This window comes from Bison bison, unplaced genomic scaffold, assembly GCF_000754665.1.
Source record: "Bison bison bison isolate TAMUID 2011002044 unplaced genomic scaffold, Bison_UMD1.0 scf7180017864384, whole genome shotgun sequence".
Taxonomy (NCBI): domain Eukaryota; kingdom Metazoa; phylum Chordata; class Mammalia; order Artiodactyla; family Bovidae; genus Bison; species Bison bison.
In genome coordinates, this window is record NW_011494956.1 from 11,540,345 (window position 1) to 11,567,228 (window position 26,884).

Here is a 26,884-nt window from a genome sequence, read left to right on the forward strand (position 1 = left end):
AGATCGCACCGCCTGCCCACATCTGCTCCGGCCTGTTCGGTCCCCGTCGGGCCCCAGTCGTCCCCCCGAAATGCCGGTCGACTTTACCGGGTACTGGAAGATGCTGGCCAACGAGAATTTCGAGGAGTACCTGCGCGCGCTGGGTAAGCGCTGCCCGCCGCGCTCTGCCCGGGCGCCCCGCCGGACCTCTGAGGGTGGGATCCCCGCGCCCTTCCGAGCCGGCCGCCCATCAGCCTGCCTCGGTCAGGCCTTATCGCCGCCCAGAGCACCCGGGCCGCGGACGGGGCGTCTCCAGGAGCCAGAGACCTGCGAATTGCCGAACCCGGGTTGTTAGGGTTCATGGTGGTCAGTGTCTGATAGTTGGCTCTCGACGTAGAGGATTTCATTAGAAGAGCTGGGCTTGGTTGGCTAGTTTTTGTTTTCAAAGGTTTAGCATAGGGCAGAAAACTTTGTTGTGGAAAAAAAGGAAAGAAAGAAAAGGACAGGCCAGCTGCACGCAGAGGCCGTGTTAATCGAGCAAGGAACTCCAGTGGTTTTCTTGGGGTGGGGGGAGCAGGCTCGTAGGGCCCCCCTACCTTGGCAGCAGTTCTCCAAATGTTTTCAGCCAACTCTCTACCCTGGCACTCCCTGCAGATGTCAATGTGGCCTTGCGCAAAATCGCCAACTTGCTGAAGCCAGACAAAGAGATCGTGCAGGAAGGCGACCACATGATCATCCGCACGCTGAGCACTTTTAGAAACTACATCATGGACTTCCAGGTTGGGAAGGAGTTTGAGGAGGATCTAACGGGCATAGACGACCGCAAGTGCATGGTGAGGCTTTGCGTTTGCCTGCGCATCTCCTTCCCAGGGTTCCTGACAAAGATGGGGCTGGGTGATCCCAGAGTGGAGCAAGGGCCCTTGTGTTCTGAGGGGCAGGAGATGTTCCCACTCCCAGCCCCCAAGGTAGGCAGCACCTGACTCATCAAATTCCCCTTACCTCCTAACCAGACAGTAACAGGAAAGCTGTGGCTTGTTGACTCTCTACTATGTCCTGGCTTTGAGCCCATGCTTTCTTTATATGCTTGACTTCATCCAATCATCACAACCCCTGAGGGAGGTCTGAGGACGCCCATTTTACAGATGAGGAAACAGTCTCAAAGAGATGTGCCTGGAGTAGCGCGGCTAGGGCAGGGCTGGGCAGGAATTCCAGGCAAATCTGTTGACTCTATCTGTACCATAGGGTTGGGGAGGAAGGAGAGAAGGGAGGAAAGCAAGACCAAACATAGGCAGCCTTTTTCAAGTGTAAACTTTCTACATGGCAGAGCAGGAAGTCACTCTAGGGAGCAGGGACACTGTGATCTATGCCTTCTGACCTGCCCCTCCTCATCCCCAAACTGGGGTTTGGCTCCCGGCCAGTGCCTTCCTTATCTTCCACTGCTTCCAGGCGGCTGGCTGCCTTTGAACCCCGAAGCCAGCACCTACTCAGTGGGTCAATGCCCCTGCAGCCCAGGCCGGAAGGAGCAGCAGTGGAGGAGGGAAGTAAGCCACCCGTAAACAAGGATGGGAAGTTGGTGACCTGGAGACCCCAATTAGCGCCACCACGCTGCCTCCGGAAGGTCAGCCTTGGGCCTCCATCAACATTCTGGGGGTCGCTGGGAGGTCAGGGTGCCGTCTGCCTCGCTCTCACAGTCGTGGGTCCAGACCTAGGGGCCTGCCTTGCTTCCTGATGAGATTCTCCTCATTCTTCTTCCCCGTCCCCTCCCACCCTTCACTGAGGGGCTACTCCATGCCCTGCACTGTGCCAGCTGTTTTACTCCACAGTGAAGGAGTGATTACTAACCCCATATTTCTCAATAACTGAGGCTCCTGGGCGAAGAGATTGAAGAGGTGGGACTTTGAGGCCGAGACTCCTGCTCTGGGCTAAGCTCCTCTGTAGATAGCCTTTGCGGAACCCTGTGCCTGGGCTTTGGTTGACTGTGGTTGAAGGAGTGCCAGTGTCTGGGGATAAAAAGCCCCAGGCCAGGATGACTCACCCTTCCCGACTTGTTGATTCATCTGAAGGGGATCAGGAGTCAGTGATTATACTCGGAATAGTGGCGGAAGAGGGGGTGGCTGGCAAGGCGGATCCTCGGAGAGGCCACTGGTGGGAGAAAACACTGTGGTTGTAGTGAGATGTCAGGTCACGCTTCTAAACGCCCAAGGCCACTTAATCCTCAGAGAGGCTCACAGTGGGAAAGGAGACTTTCAGTCAGAGTCCGCCTTGATAAAGTGGGGGCCCTGCCTGTCGGACCACTGCCCAAGGTCTGGTCCCTGGCTCATTGCCTGGAACCGAATGTGAGAACAGTCCTTGTCCCCAGCCTACTCTTGAGGTACTTACAAGGCACAGCAAGCATCTCTGTTTATTTTGGGTCACTGCCACTTCTGGAATGTGCTGGCTTATACTTGCTTGGCTAATTATCTTTGCTCTTTCATTCCCACTCTCATCCATTAATGCATGAAGCATTTATTGATCACCTGGTAATACTAGTTAATACAAGCAGACCTCAGAGAGATTGCAGGTCCAGCCCCAGATCTCCACAATAAAACGAACATCGAAATAAAGCGAGTTCATACAGAGTTTTCCTTTTCCCAGTGCATATAAAACTTTTGGCTATACTAGACTGTGGTTTATTAAATGTGCAATTATATTATGTGTAAACAACAGTGTATACACCTTAACTGAAATGCTCACCATCATCTGAGCCTTGGGCAAGTTGTAATCTTTTTGCAATATAGTACTGTCGAAGATTACTGATCACAGATCACTATAACAAATAGTGAAAAAGTGTGAAATACTGGGAGAATTACCAAAGTGTGACACAGAGACCAACTGTGAGCAAATGCTGTTGGAAAAATGGCATCAATAGACTTGTCTGATGCAAATTTGCCACACACCTTCAATCTAAAAAGCGCAATATCACCAGGGACTCCCCAAGTGGTCCACTGGTTAAGACCCTGCACTTCCAATGCAGGTTCAATCCTTTGTTGGGGAACTAAGATCCCACATGCCCAGCAGCATGGTGAAAAAAAAACCCACAGTATTTTCGAAGTGCAATAAAACAAGGCATGCCTGTACTCGAGTGCTAAAGTAGTGTTCCTGTTTTATTTTAACTCACTGAATTTTCACAACACTGATTTTAACCCCATTTTACAGTGAGAAAACCAAGGCGAGATTTCTTGTTGTGTGACCTTGGTGGATTAAGTAAGTGGCAGAGGGAGGGTTTGCATGTGGTCTGACCCAGTGGAACATGTCACAATCTCTGATGTCCAGGAACTCACAGTCTTTGTGGTGGAGACAGATGCACACAGGGTCAGAACACAGTGTGATCAGTGGTGACAAAGGGAGGCACCAGAGGAGGGGATCCCAGAAGGAGTTCCGGAGGTGGTGACGTCACAACCTACTGTAACAGAAAATGGGAAGGTGGGTGGGTGGGTAGGAGGGAGGGGTTTGGCCACCCTCTTTTCTTAGCCATTAGTTCTGGGGTAGGTGAACAGATCAGGGAGCCCAGCAGCTGGGCAAACTCAGTGACATTGGGTGAGGACTCACAGTCACATCTGCTGTCTCGGGATTCAGGGAGGCCCCCTCCCGAGTAGACAGCAGGCACTCACCTTGCTGTTGCAAATGGAGAAGATGGACTGCCCTCTGCTCCGGCCTTCCTTTGGCCCCTGACTGCAGAAAAGTCCTTCTTCCCAGCTGTCCAGTCGGATTGGGTAGCCACAGGGAGAACATGGCTAGGGGAGGCTGCAGGATAATACAATGATACCAGCTATCTAGCCTGGTGCTTGTGAATGGATGGGAGCTGCCTGCAAGAGGCCACATGGCCCAGGCCAGGGCCCCCAGGGGGTCCTGAGCAAGGTGGTTGCCAAAGATAATGTACCTTCTGCTCCCTGTGCTCTGCACCCAGCAGGAGGAACTGTGGCTGGAGGAAGCCAGTTCTCAGCATCAGCTGGCCTCATTCTAACACGTTCTTCCCAGCACATTACAAGTAGCTCATTTCTCACCTGTTATGTTCATTCCTCTCTTGGTCCTATAAGCATTTCGTTGGTGTTTATCTTTGCAGCCCTCGTGTTACTGACATGAATCACATGGGAGTCCTGCCCTCCTGGAGCTCAGTGTAATGGAGGCAACAGACCAAAGCAGCCGATCATACTGAGATGGTGTGCTGACGGGGAGGGACAGGCAGAGAAGGACCCCCAGGTCTGAGAGGTCACAAGCTGTTCCCGCAGAAAGTAGAGTCTCAGCAGTGGCTTGAAGGGTAGGCAGGAAGTGGGCAGACAACAGAAAGGGGGTGAAAACAAAGCCAAGGCCAAGAGAATAGCTCTTGTTGTTATCATTGTTCGCTTGGTTGTGTCTGACTCTGCGACCCCATGGACTGCAGCCCACCAGGCTTCCCTGTCCTTCATCTTCTCCCAGAGCTTGCTCAAACTCATATTCATTGAGTCAGTGATGCCATCCAACCATCTCATCCTCTGTCGTCCCCTTCTCCTCCTGCTTTCAATCTTTCCCAGCATCAGGGTCTTTTCCAATGAGTCAGTTCTTCCATCAGGTGGCCAAAGTATTGGAGATTCAGCTTCAGCATCAGTCCTTCCAATGAATATTCAGGGTTGATTTCTTTTAGGGTCAATCCTAAAAGATTTAGTTTGATCTCCTTGCAGTCCAAGGGAGTCTCAAGTGTCTTCTCCAACAGCACTTGGTACTTGCTATTTCAAACCTGTCCCACACCAGCCTTGGGCTCAGCCTGGGGGCACAAAGGCAGCCAGGCCAGTGGAGGAGCCAGACACATCCTCAGGCCTTCACCACCCGGTGCAGTGGTGGAAGCACAGTGGGCTGGGAACACAGGGCTGGTAGGGCAGGAGCAGGCAGTGGTCAAGGAGGGTTCCCTGGAGCTGTGGGGAGCCTTGAAGGACACGTAAGAATTAGGGTGGATGTGAAAAGCATTTCAGGCAAAGGGAACCACATGCACAGAGGCCCAGAGGTCAGAGAAGGCCTGGCTGGGAGGGGTTTTATCAGGGAAAGAGGTGCCGTCTGCAAAGACTTCATGTGGCCAAAGTGTAGGGTGTGGCTGGGGAAGAGGTTAGGGCTGGGGGGCCAGTAGGGGGCCTGGAGGTGACCAGATGGGCGCCAGAGAGCCTGGGAGAGGCGTGGTCAGGCTGCCATCCTCCCCAAAGAGCCCACAGAGCTCCGCTCCTGCCTCTTTCCCTGGGAACCTTATCTGTCTTCTAGAACAGCAGCCAGAGGATGAAATCTGGCCTGCAGATGTGTTTTGTTTGGCTTGCACCATGTTTGACAAATTTCAGAGCCAATTGCCAGTGATTGCCAAAGATTGTTATGTCATAGAAAAATCCATATTCCTGGCTGTTCATACCCCAACAGAGTCAAGACTGCTGAAAAGGCTGGGTGCCCTTTTAGTTCTGTGCCATGTGGATCCCCGGGACATGGCCGCAGTTGCTCCCATTTGATGGGACCTTTTCCACTTTACCCCAGCCCTCGCCCACCCCGTTACCTGAAGTCCAGGATCAAACAGCCATATATCACTGTTTGCCTTGTGCGTTCCTTAGAGCAGTGGTTCCCAGAGCTGAGAGCAGCAGCAGCAGCAGTGTGTGAGGACTTGTTAGAAAAACGTGTTCCAGCCAGACCCCTGTCCTCCCAGATCAGGGACTTTGGGGGTGAGGCCTACAATCTGGGTTTCAATAAGCCACCCGGTGGTTCTGGTGTAACTAAACCTTGAGAACCACCACTTTGGAGAAAAGAAACCTCTCTGTAACTGCGTCTCTAGAAAAAGTGGAAAACACTCAGTGATATTTTTTAGGCCCGGTGTAGAGGGCCACATGCTACCGGATGGCTTAGCCCATTCCTGGACCCCTCTGGACATGGCAGCCATGTCCAGCACCACCTGAAATGGCTCTGCGGTCTCTCCCCAGGCTGACAGGTGGAGGCACTCAGATCTATGGAGCCCAGGATCACTCAGCTCACATTTCCAGCCGGTTCTGTTCAGATCTTTACATGACTGCAAGCAGTCAGGGCTGTCATCTTGGTGGAAATGTGTCAAGCCTGGGTCCAGCTTTTCTCCACCACCTCCTGCATGCCTTTATCCATTAAAATGAAATTGCAGGCCTATGGAGGCCTTGGCAGAGTAGGGGACCTGCCAAAAGAGAGGTGCTCCCTCACTTCAAATACTGTTCCCCACACCCAGGCCAAGGAGCCCCTCAGTGCAAAGAATGATCCGACTCCTGATTTCAGCTCCCCTGGCATGAGCTGCTTTTATGGGAGAAGACGAGCCTCAGCCAGGGTCTCAGCCAGGAGCCTGGCTCTGTGTGCTGGTGACAGAAGGGCCATTTGTCATCCCACTGTGGACCCCTGGGAAACTGCAGCTTTGTTCACTCAGGAGCGGGCTCCTCCTCCCAGGCAGAGACCTCGCCTCCAGCTCCAGCCTTGAACTCAGGATGACCCCTTCCACAGAACCTGCCTTCTGCTTCCAGCCTTCTGTTGCTGCTGTCTGTTTTTAGGTAAAAGGAAAAAAAGAATTCAAGCAGCACAGGAGAAAGTGGACTGAAAAGGAAAGGCCCCTTCCTTACTCAGCTTCGTTTCCACTCCCCAGAGGTAATCACTGGTACTGTTTCTGGCTGGTCTGTCCCCAAATCTTCCTCAAATATAGAAGCCAGCAGCTCTGTATCTATTGAGTAGGTAATTGGTCAAATGTTGTTAGTGAACTAAGTCGTGACTCTTGCAACCCCATGGACTATAGTCTGCCAGGCTCCTCTGTCCATGGGATTTTCCAAGCAAGAATACTAGAATGGGTTTTCATTTCCTTCTCCAGGGGATCTTTCCGATCCAAGGATCAAACCCACATCTCCTGCATTAGCAGGCAGATTCTTTACCACTGAGCCACCCGGGAAGCCCCCCAGAATTGGTCAATATTTCTACCAAAAGCCGGAAAAGACAGAAAGAAAAACAGAGAGAGAGAGGAGGGAGGTAGGGAAAGAAGGAAGGAGAAAAAGAAAGGAGAGAAGAAAGAAAGGATCTACTTCTTTGCACATTGTTTCTCAATATTTCTTCAGCATCTTTCTATATCAGCACTTAAACATGTTTCATTTCCTTCCCTCCTTGACTTACTTTCATCCATCCATTCATGCATCTAAGTATCTACCAAACCTCTGTTAACAGTTTGGTTTAAACTCTTTTGCCAGCTTTCTGATCCTATTCTTGATTCATTAAAGAGATTTCTTTGATTCTTATTTTAAAAAAACAAAAACAAGATGTCAATGGCAGAATTCACTCCCTGGGCCGCAGAGCTGAGAATGCCACTGGGTTTGAGAGCTTTCTGAGAGCCGCCCCTGCCCAGATCAGGGCCCCAGCATTTGGCTGGGTCCTTTCCAGGAAGGAAACACGGAGTGTCTTTCATGTCTTAGCTAAAGTTCTTCGACCTTTGAAATGAGTGTCAGCAGCATGCTTTTGAGGATTACAAAAAGGAGAATTAAAGCAACCCAAATAAAATTCACAAAGTAGCTTTCAAGAATCACACTTGTTTGTTAGGTTTGGGGTTTTGTTAGGAACAAAGGGAAATAACACGTGCTAAATCCTTACCAAGCGCCAGGCCTGACCCTGATGATTTTCGCACTTTTTCTCTTTTGGTCCCCACAACAAATGCTGTTCGGTAAGTATCGTTATGCCCACTTTACAGATGGAGATCTGAGGCTCCTGGGTGAGGAATCTTTTTTAGCCCAAAGTCACTCAGTCAGCTGGTGGCAGAGGAAGGATTCCAACTTGTCTGTTTATAACACTCTACATTACAGAGCTCCATGAAAGCAGAGCTTCATGGAGTTCTGCTAAGGACCAGCACCTCAATTCTGTATTGTGACCCTCATCACAACCTGGATAAGAGTGGTGAGAAGGCTTGGAGGTATGGAGAAAGGAGTGCTGGTATTAGAGTCAGACATCTGGTTTTGAATCCTCCCCTCTTAGTTAACAAAGTGACCTTAAATGACTGAACACACTGCCTCTGTTTTCACATCTGCTGAATGGACATTGTGATTGCCGCTCCACCTGGCTCATAGCTCATTCTGAGGACTAGGGCAATAGCACAGGAAATAGGGCCTTGTGAAGCCACTATACTATGTCCAACAAGCAGGGGGAAATCCCTCCGAGACCCTGGCCTACAGGCAGTGTTCTTGTGATGGCCACATGTTTACTGGAGGATTACAACTGTTTGTTTTTCTGATCGACATTGCTCTGCTACCCACCCAGAGAAGCACCTTCTTTGGGGTGGGAAGGACCCCTACTTACCTGTGGGTTCTGGTGAAGCTGCACATCCCAGTACGTCATCTCTCCTGGGTCGAGCACCTTAAACCAGGACTGTGACAGTGTCCTGCGGCCTGACCCGTGATTGTGTGTGTGACTGGGCCAGTCGTATGTTTTCTGCCACCTTCCATGGCTGCAGGAGAAATCAAACAGAAGGAAAAAATAAAATGAGGCCAGTAGATAAGCAGAAATAATCGAGAAAGAGAGAGGGAGAGAGAAACCACAACACTGGAGGGCTGCTGGAACTCCTGATACAACACCATTCCGAGACTTTTCACGTCCTTGAACCAGCTAGTATGTTCCCTTTGTTTTTCCCCTGAAGTGTTTTGCAGTTTTCCTGCTGCTGCTGCTACTGCTAAGTCGCTTCAGTCGTGTCCGACTCTGTGCAACCCCATAGACAGCAGCCCACTAGGCTCCTCTGTCCCTGGGATTCTCCAGGCAAGAACACTGGAGTGGGTTGCCATTTCCTTCTCCAATGCATGAAAAGTGAAAGTGAAGTTGCTCAGTCGTGACCGAGTCCTAGAGACCCCATGGACAGCAGCCTACCAGGCTCCTTCGTCCATGGGATTTTCCAGGCAAGAGTACTGGAGTGGGGTGCCATTGCCTTCTCCATTGCTTACATCTAAAAACATCTTGTGACATAGAGTCCTACAGATCATAGGTTAAGAACCACGTAGGAGTTAGAGCAGTAGTTCTCAAACTTAAACTTGCCCCACATCCCGATTTTCTGATTCAGAAAGTCTCGAGTAGGAACCAAGAGCTTTTCTAACAAGTTCCTGACTGATGCTGATGCTGTGGGTTTAAAGACCATGCTTATAATAACTACTAAGAAAGAGAAATGAGAAAGTGGGCTGGCCCGTGCCCAGGTTCTGATGATGTTCTTTTCATGGTTCAGTGTGCTGGAGTTAAGGGTGCCCATTTATGGGGATTTAATGAAAGAGGAGAGATGCACTCCAGTCCATGTGGATGCTTGGAGACACCAAACTTGCAGCAGCCCACAATGGTTTGTGACTCAGGGTCCAAGAAAGTGATACCAACAGTGTGTGCAGCTGGACAAGTGCAGAATACAGCAGAGCAACTGGGAGGCTTGGCTTTGAGATGGACCTGGATTTGAATCCTGGGTCCACCCTTCAGCTGTGTTTCCTTTGGGAACATACTCTATCTCTTTGGACCTCAGTGTTCTCATTTGTAAACAGGAGCCAAAGATATTAACAGTACCACTAATAGGATTGTTGTGAAAACTATGTAGTGATGAATTATCTCAAATATCTATTGCTATGTAACAAACCACTCCAAAACTTAGTGCTCCAAGACTCCAAGACAGTAACAGTTCTTTATTTTCTTCATGAATCTGCAATTTGGGCGGGGCTTAAAAAGGGAGGCTCATCCCTGCTGTGTGCCACATTTGTGAGGCATTGGAGGGCCCACTTTCCAGATGGCTCACTCATACTCTCTACTGGCTGCTTGAGCTTCCTCACAACATGACAACCGGGTTCCAAGAAAAAGGGGGCCAAGAGAATAAAGGAGAAGTATATGACATTCTTATAATCTACTTAGCCTCTGAAGTCATATAGAAAGAATGTTGCCATATTCTGTTGGTTCAGGCAGTCCCAAAGGCCCACCCATCTTCCCAAGGAAGGGAACATGGACTCCACATCTCAGTGCAGATGTGGCAAGGTTCTAAAAGAGCACGTCAAGTGGAAGATACTTTACAAAATTCAATGTGCTATATGCAAGCTAAGCGGTTACCACAGTGTTGGTGTATGGTGAGTACACAGTGGGAGTTGGCATATTCTCTGACTAAAGCTTGGAGGTCTGCCAGGGCTGGGCTCTTATTTCTGACTAATCTCAAGCAGTAGCTGAGCCCACAAGGACTCTGAGGGGTGTGGGAGAGGGTGTGTGGTACCTGGAGATGGGTCTCTGCAGGCCGAGTGGGAGCTCCACCTCCCTGGGCCGCCCACCCAAGGCAGGCCCCGCATGAGAGGCTGGAGTGTGGGTTGACGAGGAAAGGGACAGCCTCAGGGTGTTGGGAGTGATCCAGGGCTTCACCTTCAGCCCTATTGTACCCACCTCCAAAAGTCCCGGATAGACAGGTCTAAACACTGTGTCTAAACACAGCTGAAACTGCTTGTGCATGTGCGCTCAGCGTGGGAGCCTCCTTTGTGCTGGTTTACCACCCTAGTTACTCAGGATTTCTAGGCCCTCACAGGTGAACCCAGACCCCTATCTGCACAGGACCTGGAACTGGGAAACCCCCTCCAGGCACCCAGAGGCTGTAAACATGATTCCCCTTTCTCCACGGAAGTCTGCCTGGAAATCAGCATTGGCAGACATCTCACCTGGGCTTAGGGATTTATTCCTGTATGACTTCAAGTTGACTGGAAGCTCCTCTGACAGCAGAGACTGTGCCTGATTCACAAAAGCTTCCTCCCTGGGAAGCATTTTTGTAGCTGTCTGTGTTGTATAAATGGAGTTGTGCTAGAGCGTCACACACACACATTCACACACACCACCCCTTGTCCTCAAAAGAGGAACCCCAGGTCACCTCATGCCACCTGAATTTCTACCATGAGAGCACATTTATTTTGGTTAAATACCTGAAGACTCTACTTGTTTCCTATAGTATGCAAATAGCTTAGATTCCTTCTTCCCTCTCTCCTTTCTTTCTTGACCTGAGGGTCCAAGGACAACAGAGGAATAGTCTGGGGGAAACTGTATAAAACAAGACTCGTGTGAAGAACATGAAGTCAGGACTGGGGGAGAACCCCGCCTGCAAAATCAGTCTTTGCCAACCTTACAGTAAAACTGGCTCTGCACTCAGAAAATGAGCATGGGGTCAAGGGTTGGGGTGTGTAGGAATCCTATCTGATAATGTGCAATGAGTCAGAAAAATCATCTTATTCTTTGACTCAGAGATCCCACTTATGGAATTACATTCCAGGAAAATTCAGAAGATAGGCTGTATCTATTAATATTTGTACAAAGGAATCTGTAGAAGCTGGTCAGTAATAATCCTCAACAGCCCGTAGAATCAGAGCCACCCTCTGAGGGCTATATACGGCAGGCTCCGCCCTAGTGCCTGATGTATAATGTATTATATATTCAGTCCTCCAACAATCCTAAAGCCGAGAAGTACTCTTCTTTTTAACAGACAGGGACCCATGGTCCTGCCAGGGTCACACTCCTGGTTAACCATAGTCCAGGATTCAACTTCAGACCTCTGACTCCCAACTTTGTGTGGTTTACACAACAGGCCGCCTCCTGCAATTGTCCCTAAACACCTGGGACCGCAGGTGTTTAGAGTGACTGTGGGCTTTTAATTCCATAGACCACTGTGTAGCCATGAAGGTGATTGCTGTGAAGATAAATGGAAAGTGTTTATGGACAACCCATCCACAAGTTCCATAGATCTGCTGCTTAATCTCTCTCCCCTTTCCCCATCGTCTGAGTATCTCTTGCCCATAATAATAATAACAGTTAACATCTCTTACACTTAGTATGTGCCAGCCTCAGCACTTTCCATGGAGGATTTCATTTAATTACTCGAGTATCTTCACACTGATCTCCCTTCTACCATCCTTCACATTCTGGAAAGGGAAACGGGGATTTCCCTGGCAGTCCAGTGATTAAGACGCCGCACTTCCAATGCAGGGTAAAAGGGTTCAATCCCTGGTCAGGAAACTAAGATCTCACATGCTGTGTGGAAGGGGCAAAAATTTTTTAAAAATAAAAAGAGAAATGGATCACGCTTCTACTCCCCAGCTCAAAAATCCGAAGAGTCTCCCCAGGGCTGATGGGCAAAATCCAGACAGCATTCAGGACCTCAGAACATGGCAGCGCTTGCCTATCCAGCCCCACACTCACCTCACACCTTTCACTTAGCCCCATCCCACCATTTGCACATACCATCCTCTTTTGCACCTCTTTGCACTCTTCCCTGGGATAAGTCCCCTGCTTCCTCTCCCTGGGAGGATACTTACTCATGGTCAGGACCAGCCCAGGTTTAACTGCTCCACAGACCTCATTCTGACGCCCCATCCACCTTCATCCTCCCCTCTGCCTCCTTGTCCCTCTCCGCAGGTGCTGCCCCAGGGCACCTGTGATGCTCAGTGCATTTGAGATGCTGAGCAGTGGGGCCCACAATTTTGTATCTCCAGTGCCTGGCACAACTAGCTCCAGTGTGTTTATGAAATGAGTATAAAAATAGTGGAACCTCAAACAGTATAGGTGTCGTCTTTCACCATATCTACGAGATCTACTTGCCATTAAAAACTAGCTAATGTGTGTTGGTATTAAGGATTCTAAACACTTTCTATGCACTAATTCTTTGAATCCTCACAATTCTATGATAAAGATGCCAAAATTCTTCCTAGATTGAGGGAAATATTAATAAGAAATGAATAGATATCATTTGTCTGAGATCAGGGAGCTAGCTGGTGGAGCCAGGATTTAGATCCAGGCTGTCTAACTTCAGGTTGTTACCAGAGAAAGATGGAAGCATTGTTATGTTAAGGGGTCAGGGCTCTGAGTTAATTTCTCTGTGAGACTTTTGCAGTCTGAAATGCTGTGTCCCCCCAGGGAAGCTGTGATGTCCTGGGATGGGATTGGTAGGGGAGGTGAGAGGTTTGGCTTCCATCTCATTCTCCCTGGCAGTGGAGGCTGCCCTGCTGGCCAAGATCTGCAGCTTCCAGGCTGAGGGTGGCTGTTCTTGGCCCTCCTGTAAACTCTTGCTTGTCCACAGTCCATTTCCCTTCAAGGCAGGGCCTGGCAGTCCGACTACATCATAATCAGTTCAGTTCATCTTTGGAGTCCCATCTCTGCCGCTTAACAAATTGGGTGTCATTTAGCAAGTTACTTCACCTTCCTTTGCCTTCACTTGTCTGTGAAATGGGAATAATTATCAAGTAAGGGATATCTGCTTCACAGTGAGGATTAGATGCAGGAAAGCCTGCAGTCAACTGCTCCATCAGTAGGAGCTGTTATCAGTAGCTCTCTCACTTTATAAACTGTGTCCTCCAGGAGACAAATTCTGCAGGTGGTATTGTGTGAAGAGACACCTGGCCACTTAGAGAAGAGCTAGCAGGTTACATGTGCAGAGGCTGGGCTGCAGGGGCACCTGCCTGTTTACACCCACTGAGAACAGGGGCATGGAGGGCAAGGCCGAGAGCTAAGAAGAGTCCAGCTCTAAAACAAGTCCTTCCAAACCATTCCAAACCCTTGTTTCATTTCCTCCTGATGGCTCTGTTCTGTGGCAGGACTCATTAGCCCCATTTTGCTGATGAAGAGTTCAAAAGGTAAATAGCTGGGGTCACCTAGCTAGAAAGAGGTGGAGATGGATTGGACAGACCAGCCTCTGTCCAAGGCTGTCATTGGGTCCCTCGCCAGTGCCCAGCTAGGTCAGACAAGTTGCTGTCTGATGGCCAGACCAGCCTCACACACAGTCTGCCAGGTTCAGTGGCAATGGCATCCATGGGAGCAAGATGTTCCTGTGGAGCAATGGGCAGGCTGTGGGTTCAGAGTCAGGGAGACGTGGATGGAAACCATGGCTCCTGCTCATTCTGGCTGTGTAGCGCCGGGCATGGCCCTAAGCACTCCAGGCTTTAGAAACTCAGAGCCCATGTCGTTCCAATGGCTAATCTGTTTCTATGAGGCTAATCTATGAAAGAACAAACAGCCACATTGCCTAGGATGAAAAAGTGAAAGTGTTAGTGACTCAGTCGTGTCTGACTCATTGTGACCCCATGAACTATAGCCTGCCAGGCTCCTCTGTCCATGGAATTCTCCAGGGAAGAGTACTGGAGTGAGTAGACATTCCCTTCTCTAGGAGATCTTCCTGACTCAGGGATTGAACCTGGGTCTTCCGCATTGCAGGCAGATTCTTTACCATCTGAGCCACGAGGGAAGCCCCTTGCCTAGGACAGCTTGTCTGTAAAAGAAGAAAGGGGGATGTTCATTGCCTGAAAATTTATGAGTACCCCTAGAATGTTTTCTGCCATTTTATTTATTCTGTTGAGTCAACAAACAATACTGTGTGTTTCCTCTGCTCTAGATGCTAAGGTGGGGGCTGGTATCCTGCAGTGGATAAAAGTATAGACTCAAAGGAGTTCTTCGTCAAGACATCCTGACCTGCTTGACCTTCCCTGGTTACTGAGCTGCCATCTCTTATCTTCCGGGAATTGTTTATTTCTGTTTGCTTTGAAAGATAAACAGAAAAATAGAGGCCAGAAGTCCCCATGGAAGAGATGAGGCCTCCCCCGAGTAGGCTCTGCTCTTCTGAGCCTCTCTGAGCACCTTCTGGCAGGACAGCCCCTCCTTTATTCCACCCCCACTGCAGGTGGACTTGGGAATAGACCAATTCCTTGTACCTGCCCAAGTAGTAGAGCCAACTCTGCCTGCCAGATAGGCAAATATTTAGATTTTCTGTTGTACCAGGTTTGGCGGGTTGGAGCCACAAATTTGTGAAGTGAGAAAAAAGAGATGCTGGTACATTCTGGGGTTGGAGGTGCAGAGTTAGTCTCCCTGAGGGGTATCGTTCCAGAAGGGTCCAGCCAGGCAAAGCCCATTTGGAAGCCTCACTCATGCAGCCCCCTGAGCTCCCTGCATCTGTACAGGCTATTCTCTGAGCCTGAAATTCCCTCATTCCTCTTTTCCAATTTCTGTTTCTTAACCTAACTCTTGATGTTTTTTGGTGTCGATTCCAGCATCACCTCCTCCAGGAAGCCTTCCCTGATGGACCTCTGTCTCCACTTCAGAGTCTGATGAGGTGCCCTCCCACTTCCACAGTCACCATCACCTGCCTCTACCAGCACTTGCCATTCTGCAGGAATTCTCTGTCTGTCTTCAATAGTCTGTGAGCTCTTTAGAGCAGAATCTTCACCTTCCCTGCCTTCTGTTTCTAGCATGTGAGGCTGGTGTGCAACCTATCTTTGCTGAATGTTGTTCACTTACCCAGAAAAATGACAGTTGTTAGTCACTCAGTTGTGTCCAAGTCTGCAACCCCATAGACTGTAACCCGCCAGGCTCCTCAGTCCATGGGATTCTCCAGGCAAGAACACTGGAGTGGATAGCCATTCTCTTCTCCAGGGGATCTTCCCAACCCAGGAATTGAACCCCGGTCTCTCTCATTGCCGGCAGATTCTTTATTGTCGGAGCCACCAGGGAAGCCCTTGATTACACAGAGCTGTGTTGCAAAACCTTAGTGTTCATTCAAGGGTCAGCTTGTATTAGGGAAATGCAGAGCCCAGTAGCCAAGAGCATATGCTCTGAAGTTAAACCTCATCTCCCCACTTCATGACTGGGGGGACCTTTTTTCAAAAGTTATCTATTATTTTTGGCTTCATTAGGCCCTCTAGTTGTAGGGCTCTTTAGTTGTAGTGCGCTGACTTAGTTGCTCCAGGGCATGTGGGATCTTAGTTCCCTGACCAGAGATCAAACCCATGTCCCCTGTATTGGAAGGTGGACTCTTAACCACCAGACCACCAGGGAAGTCCCAATGGCTGAGTGACCGTAAAGCCTCAGTCTCTATATAAGTAAATTGGGGAGAAGCATCACTGCCCCAGAGGCTTAGGGAATCAAATATGTTAATCAAATCAAACAAATCAGATATGTTGTCACCAAGTCATGCCTGACTCTTCGCAATCCCATGGACTGCAGCACACCGGGCTTCTCTATCTCTCACCATCTCCCAAAGTTTGCCCAAGGTCATGTCCATTGAGTCAGTGATGCCATCCAACCATCTCATCCTCTGTCACCCTCTTCCCCTTCTGTCCTCAGTCTTTCTCAGCATCAGGTCTTTTCCAGTGAGTCAGTTGTTCACATGATGTGGCCAAAGTGTTGATATGACCCACACTTTAATACCCTGCCCAGCATGCAGTGAGTATTCAGTTCCTGATTTGGGGAGGGGATGATGATGATGGCAGTAATGACAGGATGCTGTTACTTCCACGAGGAGGTACCCAGCAAACAGGACACAGGTGGCACTGGTGCTAGTTGGCATGTCTGCCTTCCCTCCAGGCTGAGCTGCTTCATGGCAGAGCTTGGGTCCAGTCCAGACTTCGGGCCATCCTCAGTACTGAGCCCCTGGAATGACTGAGCCCAGTTCCATGGGAACCCCATGACTTTCTCCAGCCTCACTCCCTCTTCCCCAGAATGGTGGCCTCACAGGACCTTGAGCTCTCTGATGGGTTGTTGTTTTAAAATTAATCCTGGGTACTTTATGGAATTTTTAAGGACTTTTTTAAATGACTTGTCAAGATTTAACATTTTACTGTTTTGTTTGTCCTAAGATTCACAGTATCATTTGCTCTTGGCTTCTTCATGGTATTGGAATCACATTTGTTCATGCCCACGAAGGCCTACTGTGGCTTTATGGGTCTGTAGCTGTTGCTTCTGATGGCTTTTATGTACCTAATTACTTGTTCGTGTTTTAAGGTCTTATTAATCTAGTTTTAACCTGCTTTTAGAATGAATCGGCTTTTCCCCTGAATGTGCTAATTTTAAGTCATTGCCAGCCCCCTTGTAATGGATCAGAAGATCACCCAGCCTGGCCTCCTGGGCAGGGGAGCTCGTGGAGTCAGCCAGAAAGAAATGGGTTCAAGTGATGGCTCAACCCCTAACCCTGAGATGGCTTGGGCGGGTTACTTAACAAGCCTAATTTTGATCAGCTGTAAAGTTCCCAGTATCATACCCAGCACTTGGCAGGTTCTCATTTACTTTCCCTGTCCTTCCTACCCTCCCACTTCCACATTTAACAGTACTAGAGTCTAAAAACATCCTCCTTGTTCCAGAAGCCCTCAAAAGGTGAAGCACCAAACTCCAGGGGGAATGGCCAATTTGTATCTTTTTTTTTTTTATCCTAATTTTATTTTTATTTTTATTTTTTTTACAATGGTTTTTTTTTTTTTTAAACTTTACAATATTGTATTAGTTTTGCCAAACATCAAAATGAATCCACCACAGGTATACCTGTGTTCCCCATCCTGAACCCTCCTCCCTCCCCCCTCCACATACCCTCCCTCTGGGTCGTCAAGTGCACCAGCCCCAAGCATCCAGTATCCTGCATCGAACCTGGACTGGCGACTCGTTTCACATCACGTATAGAAAGTGTCTGGTCACTGTCTGGATTTTCAATTTTCCCCTTAAATTTAAAGAGCACAGGCTTTGGAGGGCTCTGGCCTTTGCAGGCAGAACCAATCGTGGACAAGACCTCCCCTCTTAGGACTTGGCTGTGGAACCACAGAAGCGATCAGGTCCAGCCCGAGGCCTCCAAGCAGAGGCCCCCCCAGAGCTGGGAGGGCGAGTGCAGAAGGACCACTGAGCCATCATCCCCGTGATTGTGGGAGTGGATGTTTGGGGCTCTAAGGATCGTTATAAATCCTTGGCAGCTAAGTTCACTGTCTGTGGTTTATGCCAGGTCACTGGGTCCATTTAGTGGGAATGGTCTGTCACTCACCGTACAGGTCACTCAGACGGAGTGAGAGGCCTCAAGGCATCCTTGGAACCAGCTTCCTCAGGCTGCTGGTGGGACCTGGGTTTTCTATGTCACCTCCACGCCAGCTCGGGTTTCTAAGTGGTCAGGGGAGCTGGATAATGACTTTTGAAGTGGCAGTCCCCCATCAGAGGACTGACTGTCCTCACTCATCTTTTGGTGCATGTGGTTCTGGGAAACACTGCTGGGAAAGCTGCTGACAAGGACAAAGTGTTGGGGGTTATTAGTTTTTAATAGAAAAGTTGGACCGGCTTTACTTTATAACCAGCCGCCTTGAGCTGCAGCTCGTTTGCAGACTTCAGATGGTCTGTGAGGATTACTGTTAGGAGGGGAGCTGAAGGTGGCCATACGTTCCCCTTGTCCTTGACTTGTCTGGGCTTCAGTTCCAAGGTGGGGCCCCAGAGCCCATGGTGCAGGGGTTGGGGGGGACAGCACACTGTCTCTGTGATCTGTACCATACCCACCTCAGCTCCCACTGGCACCTGCCTTCCTGTGCCTCTTAAAAAGCACCAGGAACATCCTCTTGCCTAAAAGTGCCCCCACTAGACCCTGATTACAGGATTAAGCCATGATGAGTGTCCAAGCTAGGAAATTGAATTGAATGACCTCTTAAAGACCCTTTCAGATCTGCATTCACAGTGCAAGCTGAGCATCATTCCAGACTTGGCCTGATGTGCCAAAGGTGGCTGCTCACCACAGAGGGAGGTCACAGAAGTCCTTGGGTTCCGGGAAAGGTTGTTATCATAAGCTGTTTTGTGTCATAGAAAAACAAGCAACCATTGTTTGTTACCCACCCATTTCCCAACATTCTTTCCTTCTGTCCTCTTATGCGTTTGTAGATGATCACCCTCCTCCCTGACTCCCCACCCCTTTTCTGTTCTTAGGACAAATCTGTTCCTCTGGGAAATGGCTGGTTTATTCCTACAGGATAAAAAGCTTAAAAAAGAAAAATCCATGTCCACCAAGTATGAACAGGGAACAGCAAAGTGGGAGAACTCAATCGCATTTTCAGAGCCACTGCAGCTGTCAGTGGGGAGTCTCCAAATAGGTCTTCTACTTAAACAAAGACTAATTAAATTTTAGGGGAAGCAGACATCAGAAGGCTTCCGGGCACCCGAGTCAGCAGGCAGCCCTGCAGGGTCTCCTCTTGGATCCAAGTCTTCTGGAAGGGAAGGTGCTTTTGAAACATTTAGCCATGGTAACTAGCTTGTCCATCACTTCTCTAATCTCCAACTTTAAAAAGAAAGGCTTAAACAAAAAAAGAAACAAATGCTTTAGTTATTGTTCAACTTTGACAAGCAAATCCCACCCTTATCTAAGTTCTGGATGTCATGATCACCATTACCTAGGGCCCCATACACAGGCCCTATGCATTTTATGTATATTTTCTCTCATCCTCAGCATAAACTGGTAAAGTGGGTCTTGTCGTTATCCAAAGCCACTTAACAAACTACCCCAAAATATAATACGTTAAAACAACCACCATTTACTTCCTACTCGTGGTTTTGTGGGTTGATTGGGTATTCGCAGCTTCATGTGAGTGCATTCAGCTGAAGGCTCGGTTGAAGAGCCTCAGTTCTCCTACAGCGATCACTTTTTCTCATCCTCTGGAGAGAATCATGCGGTTTTCACTCCAATAGAAGAGCCTCAGTTCAGTTCAGTCGCTCAGTCGTGTCTGACTCTGTGACCCCATGGACTGCAGCATGCCAGACTTCCCTGTCCATCGCCAACTCCCAGAGTTTATTCAAACTCATGTCCATTTCAGTGATGCCATCCAACCATCTCAGCATCTGTTATCCCCTTCTCCTCCTGCCTGCAATCTTTCCCAGCATCAGGGTCTTTTCCAGTGAGTCAGTTCTTCGCATCAGGTGGCCAAAGTATTGGAGTTTCAGCTTCAGCATCAGTCCTTCCAATGAATATTCAGGACTGATCTGCTTTAGGATGGACTGGCTGGATCTCCTTGCAGTCCAAGGGACTCTCAAGAGTCTTCTCCAACGCCACAATTCAAAAGCATCAAATCTCTGGCACTCAGCTTTCTTTACAGTCCAACTCTCACATCCATTCATGACTACTGGAAAAACCATAGCCTTGACTAGAGGTATCTTTGTTGGCAAAGTGATGTCTCTGCTTTTTAATATGCTGTCTAGGTTGGTCATAACTTTTCTTCCAAGGAGCAAGTGTCTTTTAATTTCATGGCTGCAGTCACCATCTACAGTGATTTTGGAGCACAAGAAAATAAAGTCTGTCACTGTTTCCCCATCTATTTGCCATGAAGTGATGGGACCAGATGCCATGTAGAATAGCCTGCACTTCCTTAAAGCACAACAGCTCCATCCCAAGAGGGAGGATCCTGAGATGATGAGCCCCCAGTGAGCCCCCCGGGCTTCTGAAAGCACTGTTTGTATTGTGCTTCCTGCTGTCCCATTGGCCAAAGCAACTCACACCACCAAGGCCAGAATCAGTGTGGGAGGGGGCTTCCCAAGGGTGTGAACGTCATATGACCCACTGGGGATCCTGATGGAACAGTGCCACAGAAGGTACTATGAATCCCTCTTTTGTAGATGAGGGCCTGAGGCTCAGAGAGGTTCCTCCTGTTGCCCAAGGTCATTCCCACAGCTCGGGACAGAGGGTCCAGGTCTGTTGACTCCAGGGAATGTGTTCTTTGCTGACAATACTGGGTCAACCTGATACAGCATGGGAGGGAGACAGATACCAAGAGCTGAGCTTCCCAGCCTCTTTAACCCAGAGGACGGCCCAGCAGGCTCCCTGGCCCCTTGGTGAGTGTTCCACCAGCAGACCAGAGCCATGGGGCTGTGTGAGGGCAAAGGCAGCGTCAGGAGGCATTGAAGACATGCACCAGGCCACAGTCCCAGTTATAGTGCAGGGTTATGACCCTGTCTACCTCCCCCTCCTTCAGCACTGACTCTGTTTGGAATGCCTTCCCACTTTAGAAAGCTAGTCATATTTCCTTGAGAATGAGGGCCCTCCTGCCTCTGTGCTTCCCCTGACGCCAGCGCCTATAACACTGAACTATAACCACCTGGCATGTCACTGTCCCTCCTTCTCTGTGGTGGTCTCTTAGGGGCATGGGTCTTCAGGACCCAACTCTGGCTCCCAGCACCTACACCCAGCAATGGTTGGGCTGAACTGAAGAGTGTTCCTTCTGGGGGCTGCTCAGAGTCTTAGCATAATGTCCATGTTTTCTCTGCAGCCCCTCAAAATTTACCAGACATCTGCTGGGCGCCCTGCATGGGCTGGGAAACAAAGGCACTGCGTCATGTAAGGCTCATGTTCCAGCCCAGGTTCTTTTCCTCATTAGCTGGGTGACACTGAGAAAATCACCTAACCTCTCTGAGCTCAGCCTCTCTGTATCTTCAATATAGACGAGAACCGGTCTCTTTTCTGCCTAACTCACCCAGGGTCAAGAGTCAACAGGAATTCTAGGCTGAGAAAGTACCTCCTGTGGAAACTGACATAGCATTTGTGTGTTTGGGATCCTTCTCTTTGAGGGTCTGATTTGTAGGGCTCTAACAAAGAGTTCTGTACACTCCAAGAGCCTTCTACTCCCTGAATCCCTAGGTCTATCATGAAGCCTGAAATTGCACCATCCATCATTCTTTTGATAAGGTATTTTTATTATCTATATCCAAATGGTCCCTGTTAAAAGATGCCAAATGATCTGGAAAGGGTAACGTGTTAGCACCGGAGCAAAGCCTGCTTTACCATTAATGAACATCTCTTTCAAGCTCGTTCTCTGACATTGATGTTGGAAGGGAAGCAGGTGTGAGCCTTCTGGAGATCAAGGTGGTGATATATATCAAAAACCCTAAAAGTATGCTCACTCTTTTATGCAAGTCTTTTTGCCTCAGAATATATTCTAACAAAACATTGTGTTCAAAACTATGTACGGAAGTCTTATTTATAGTAGCACAGAATTATAAATAACCTAAATGTCCAAGAATAGGTAACAGGTTAAATAATGGTGCATGTACAAGGAAATACTGCCAGGACTGCCTTCCATGGGCCTGCAATCAGGGGAGCTCCACAGGCTTCTGTTCCCAGAAGGGCCCCTCCCTTGGTTTAATGCTCTGCTGTCACTGTCTTAAAATTCTTGCATGCTTGCTAAGTCTCTTCAGTTGTGTCTGACTCTTTGCAACCCCAGGACTGTAGCCTGCCAGGCTCCTCTGCCCATGGGGGTTCTCCAGGCAAGAATACTGGAGTGGGTTGCCATGCCTTCCTCCAGGGGATATTCCCAACCCAGGGATCTTACATCTGCATTGGCAGGCAGGTTCTTTACCATCCTTTACCATCCTTAATCATTTTTTATAAAGGAGTCTTCATTTTCATTTTTTGCTGGCTGGGCCTTACAAATTATGTGTCCATTTCCTAAATATTACATAACAATTAAAATAATGCTTATGGAGAATATTTGTCAAAGTGGAAAATTGCTTCTATTAAATGAAGAAACAGGTACAAAACCATATATGATGCAACCCTGAACCTTATGTCTCTGTATCTTATGTCTCCTGCATTGGCAGGAGGGTTCTTTACCACTTGGGAAGCCCACTGTTTTAAAAACAAAAACATTATACATAGAGATCCTGGCAGGTTACAGTCCATGGGGTTGCAAAGAGTGGAACACAACTGAGCGACTAATTCTTTCAACTTTCATACATAGAGAAAAAAGGACTGGACAGAAATGCACCAAAATGTTAGAGTAATTATCTCTGAAGAAGCAAGATTACAATATTATTTTTATTACTGTGATCTTTTTTGAGCATTTCTTGCATTTTATAGGACGGAGGGTAGGAATACGCTCCTTGGCTCGAATGTTTCCAGTAGAGACAGAAGTGTATTTCTTGTAACTGAGCATCACGGTTCTTTCTTGGCCTCTGGGTGCATCTGGAGCCCTCTGTATGCATCTGTATGCAGGGGAGGCTTCTGAATAAACATGAAGAGCAGCTCAGTTGATGAGGAGGCCAAGTGTTCTTATGAGCTCCTTGAAGTTGATTTCAGTCCCCACTTCCCTTCACAGGCTGGGTGTGCACAAGGCGCTCAGCAAAGGGTCATCCTGTCTGTGGCTTGAGGTCATTGGTAGCCTTTACCCTACACCCACCTTCTCAGACGTTCACTTCATTCTGCTCTGACTTGGAGGTGGGACCTTCCCTCTGGCTTGGGGCTGGACATGTGCCCCGAGTGATTTCTGGACCAGGGAAAGAAGCCGCTCTTACCCCAAGTCCTCCCATATCCCTCCCGCTCTGGGCTCCGGGAGCAGAGGGCAGCTTGATTCCTGGGCGGAGCTGGGGACACACCGGCTCCACCTGTCCCCCTTGTGCCCGCCTCTCACGGCAGGCTTCATCCCAACAGTAGGGGGCACTAGAGATCAGCAAACCCAGGCTGGAGACTCGGGGGTGGAGTAGGAAGGGGCAGGTGGTCCTCCTGTAGGGAGTGCACCCCTCACTCCACACCCACTTCCCAGATTCCTCCTGCTCTCCTAAATCCTTTTCAGGCAATTGCTAACCGTCTCAGCTGAGCAGGGCAGGAACACAAGAATCCTAGAAGCTTACCTCTGTGAAGCCAAGGCTTCTTGAGTTCATGGCCTCTGACTGCCTCATATGACAAATGAGGACACTGGGGCTCAGAGAAGTGATGGACTTGCTCAGAGCCTCACAGTGAAGGGACGCATGGGGTTCTAACCTCTCCATGGGGTAGGGCAGAGCTCAATGGACCGGAGGTGGGCAGCTGCAGATACAGGATAAGCCCACTGCACACAGGTCCCAGTCTAGCCCATGGGCTTCTGGGCTGTCTCCCGTCTAAATTCCAGCACTCCCAGCTCTGTATTTCTGGGTAGGTCCAGGTGCAGAGACTGGGCCTCCTCCTGCTGTCTGTCTGGCCATCAGCACACCCAGTACCTGTGGTGGCACACGAGGCTCAGGGAAGATGTGAGAGCTCAAAGGTGGGGCAGGGGGTAGAGGGTGGCGGCCTGACCGGAAGGGCAGACAAGTTGCTTCCTCCTCTTTCCCCACCACGGTCCCCTGGAACCTGGAACCGGACACGGAACCGTCTTGAGGAGCTTCCTGAGCATGCTCCACATCCGTGCCCGCCCCAGCCCCATTCTCAGCCTTTGCACTGTCAGCCCCACCCCAGTGACTTTTTCTCTCCTAATTACCCATTTACATTTATGAAGGTTTTTGTAAATTTTAAAACTGATTTGCATGTGATGGGCAAAGAGCACAAGGCTGTAGATTTCTCTAATGAAACTGACTTGAGCACACCCTGGATTCTCAAGGTTGGGGCTGCCCCTACCCCAAAGCCCAGGGGCTGCTGGCTCCAGAATAACAACTGTATTTTTTGCCTCGGTAGACCACGGTGAGCTGGGATGGGGACAAGCTCGAGTGTGTACAGAAGGGCGAGAAGGAGGGACGTGGCTGGACCCAGTGGATTGAGGGTGACGAGCTGCACCTGGTAGGTTCTGGAGGTTGGGAAGGTGGGTGGGTAAGCCACGCTGGACCCCACAGGTCCTGGTCATGTTGGGGCCTGGGTGGACTTTGGAAGAATGCACCATGTCTGGGCCTTGGCTTTGCTCTGACACTTCTCTTCCAAGGCCCTGGAGAAGATGCTTGAGTGATTTTAAGAACAGAGCAATGTGTTTAAGGTCTGGGCTGACCCAATTGTCCAATCAGAGGGAGGTGAGGACATGCATCTGCTAACCATCAGATGTGGACCCAAGCTCTTTAGCATTCCATATCTCTTTTCCATTGTCTCATCAACCATATGGCCAGGTACTGTTATGGTTCTTATTTTGGAGAAGACGTGGAGGCTCACATCCCAGTAACACAGCTAGAAGATGACAGAACTTACATGTGCTCCCAAATGATACCCGTTTTCACCATGCCAAATTGTGGCTAGCCAGAACCAGGGTGACTTCTCTAAGCTTCTCAAGACATGATCTTGTTACTCTAAAACTAGGTTCACCTCTTGGTGGGTGTCAAGCCCAAAGATACAACCAAGCCACAGACTGGGAGAAGGAAGCATTTATTACTTGCAGCAAGTAAGAAGAACACTGGGCATTTTTCTGAAAGCCATGTCTTTCCAAACACCAAAATTGGGGAAGTTTTAAGCCAAGGGCTCATACGTATTCATGAAGGGACTTGAGCAGAGGAGAATTCAGCATTGAGATGGGGCAAAGGTCAACAGAGTCCAAGCTTTAATTGATGGAAGTCACAAGGGTCAGAAAATGTCCATCATTCACCTCAGTGGGGGCTTTAGTTCCTTCAGAACCCAGAGATTGTCATGTGTATCCCTTGAGAAGAAACTCAGCCCCTGTTTTATCACAGTTCCTTGACTGCTTTTCCTTGATTCCTGCATTTCTTCACTTCCCTTAAGATCATTACTTACTCAGACCTGTTTGAGGGCAGGCATTAGATCACAAAGTGGCTTCAGTCAAAAATGGTTTCTTTTATGTCCAAGGACCCCCTACCCTATCTGCTCACAGTCTCAACAGTCTGGGTCAGGAGAGGAGAAGCCTTTCTTGGCTCAGGTGTGGGCCCCTCCCTCACCCTGTCCTCCAGCCTGGGACCGCTGGTTAAAGCCACGTCTATGCTATCATTATCGGGAAAAAGCACATCCATATCCAGAGTAGGTGCCTTAGCCCCTGGGAGTCTAAAATACCACCCACCCTCTGAGCAGAGACCTCGCATCACTCCTGCTCCCTTGGAACTCTGTGTTCTGAGAAAGGAGCCACATACAGGTGACCAGGGTTCTATTCTGACTCACCAGGTACTTTTGGGAGGTGCTTTCTTTCTGTCAACCTCATCTGGAAAACAGCATCCTACCACAAAGGGCTTTTGCTGAGATCAGGGTCTGTAGGAGCTTCAGGACATGTGTGCACTAAGAAGAGGCACCAGGACATCATATTCAGAGGCAGCTTACAGCCTGGGCTGCATTGCCTGACCTTGAACCAGTCTCCTTCTTGAGCCTCCACTTCCCCAGCTGCAGAGCAACCAGGGTGGGTTATGTGATCTTCATCAGCCCTTTCAGCTCAAAAGTTCCATGACTTTTTGCCAGAGGTTACAAAGTAGGGACCATAGGTATCTTTTATTTGGCCATCCATGGACCTTACACTTTTTCAGCTAACAACTTAAAAATTAGGAGATGTTACATAAATATTCAAGTTTCCAGCCTCCTATTAAAAAAAAAAAAAAAAACCTTGGAAAGTGTAGAAACACTGTGCTGTTGTTCTCTCTGGTGACATTCAGCAGGGGCTGCCATGCTGCATTTTAGTACAACCTGGGAGCTTTTAATATAGCAATTCCAGGACTCCACCCACTGAAATGCTGATATAACCAGTCTAACCTGGGACCCAGGCATTTTTCAAACTCCCCAGGTAACTCCAGTGTGCAGCTGGAGCTTGGAACCACCATGCCAGTTTGCAACCCTGGTCTCAGTGACCTGTTGAGCCCTTTAGGGGTTGAGCCTTGCTTCTGGCCCTGATTTCTTGCAAATCTGTGCACAGTCTCTGACCTGGGCTCAGGCCTGGTATTTTTAAAGCCTTTTGGCTCCTGGAGGGTAGTAGGAGGAAGGAGGCATCTGAGGGTCCTGTTGATCAGCTCTGAGCCACATCTGTCTCCAGCCAGTCTATCTAGAGGGCATAGCCAAGACTGATGTCCCCTGACCCAGTTCATCTAACTCTCCAAGGAATTGTCTCATTCAGACCAACTCATGAGGAAAAAATAGCAGTCACGGAGTATTTTCAGAGTTCCTGCCCCTGGACATGCTAAGCCTCAAGTGTGACCTTGCTTTGGCCAATAACAAGAATCTGTTTTTGTTTCAGGAGATGAGAGTGGAGGGTGTGGTCTGCAAGCAAGTATTCAAAAAGGTGAATTGAAGCTTGAGCAGATCTTGGTCTCTAGGAATGAGTGACATGACGGGGGCATCGGGGTCCCCCCCTTTCTGCACAGCATGGGGCAGAGATGCCTGGCTACCCCCGCCTCTGTTAGCAGAGTCTGTCTCTTGGTGTTGTCTCTTTTCCTTTTCTTCAAACGAAGCCATCCCAATAAAAGTGGTTTCTGCTTGAGA

The 26,884-nt window shown here is 49.1% G+C and overlaps 1 protein-coding gene across 1 annotated transcript; it reads left to right on the forward strand.

Moving 5' to 3' along the window:
* Positions 1 to 6: 6 nt before the first annotated feature.
* RBP1 (retinol binding protein 1, cellular) lies at positions 7 to 26,884 on the forward strand. Its single transcript, XM_010858206.1, has 4 exons — positions 7 to 143; positions 634 to 812; positions 24,170 to 24,271; positions 26,640 to 26,884. The coding sequence occupies exons 1-4, from the start codon at positions 71 to 73 to the stop codon at positions 26,691 to 26,693; spliced, it is 408 nt and encodes a 135-aa protein (XP_010856508.1). The 5' UTR covers positions 7 to 70; the 3' UTR covers positions 26,694 to 26,884.

Coding starts and splice junctions, on each gene's coding strand:
- RBP1 (XM_010858206.1), top strand. CDS start 71: ATGCCGGTCGACTTTACCGGGTACTGGAAGATGCTGGCCAACGAGAAT. Junction 813..24,169: donor TAGACGACCGCAAGTGCATG/GTGAGGCTTTGC, acceptor TTGCCTCGGTAG/ACCACGGTGAGCTGGGATGG. Junction 24,272..26,639: donor AGGGTGACGAGCTGCACCTG/GTAGGTTCTGGA, acceptor TTTTTGTTTCAG/GAGATGAGAGTGGAGGGTGT.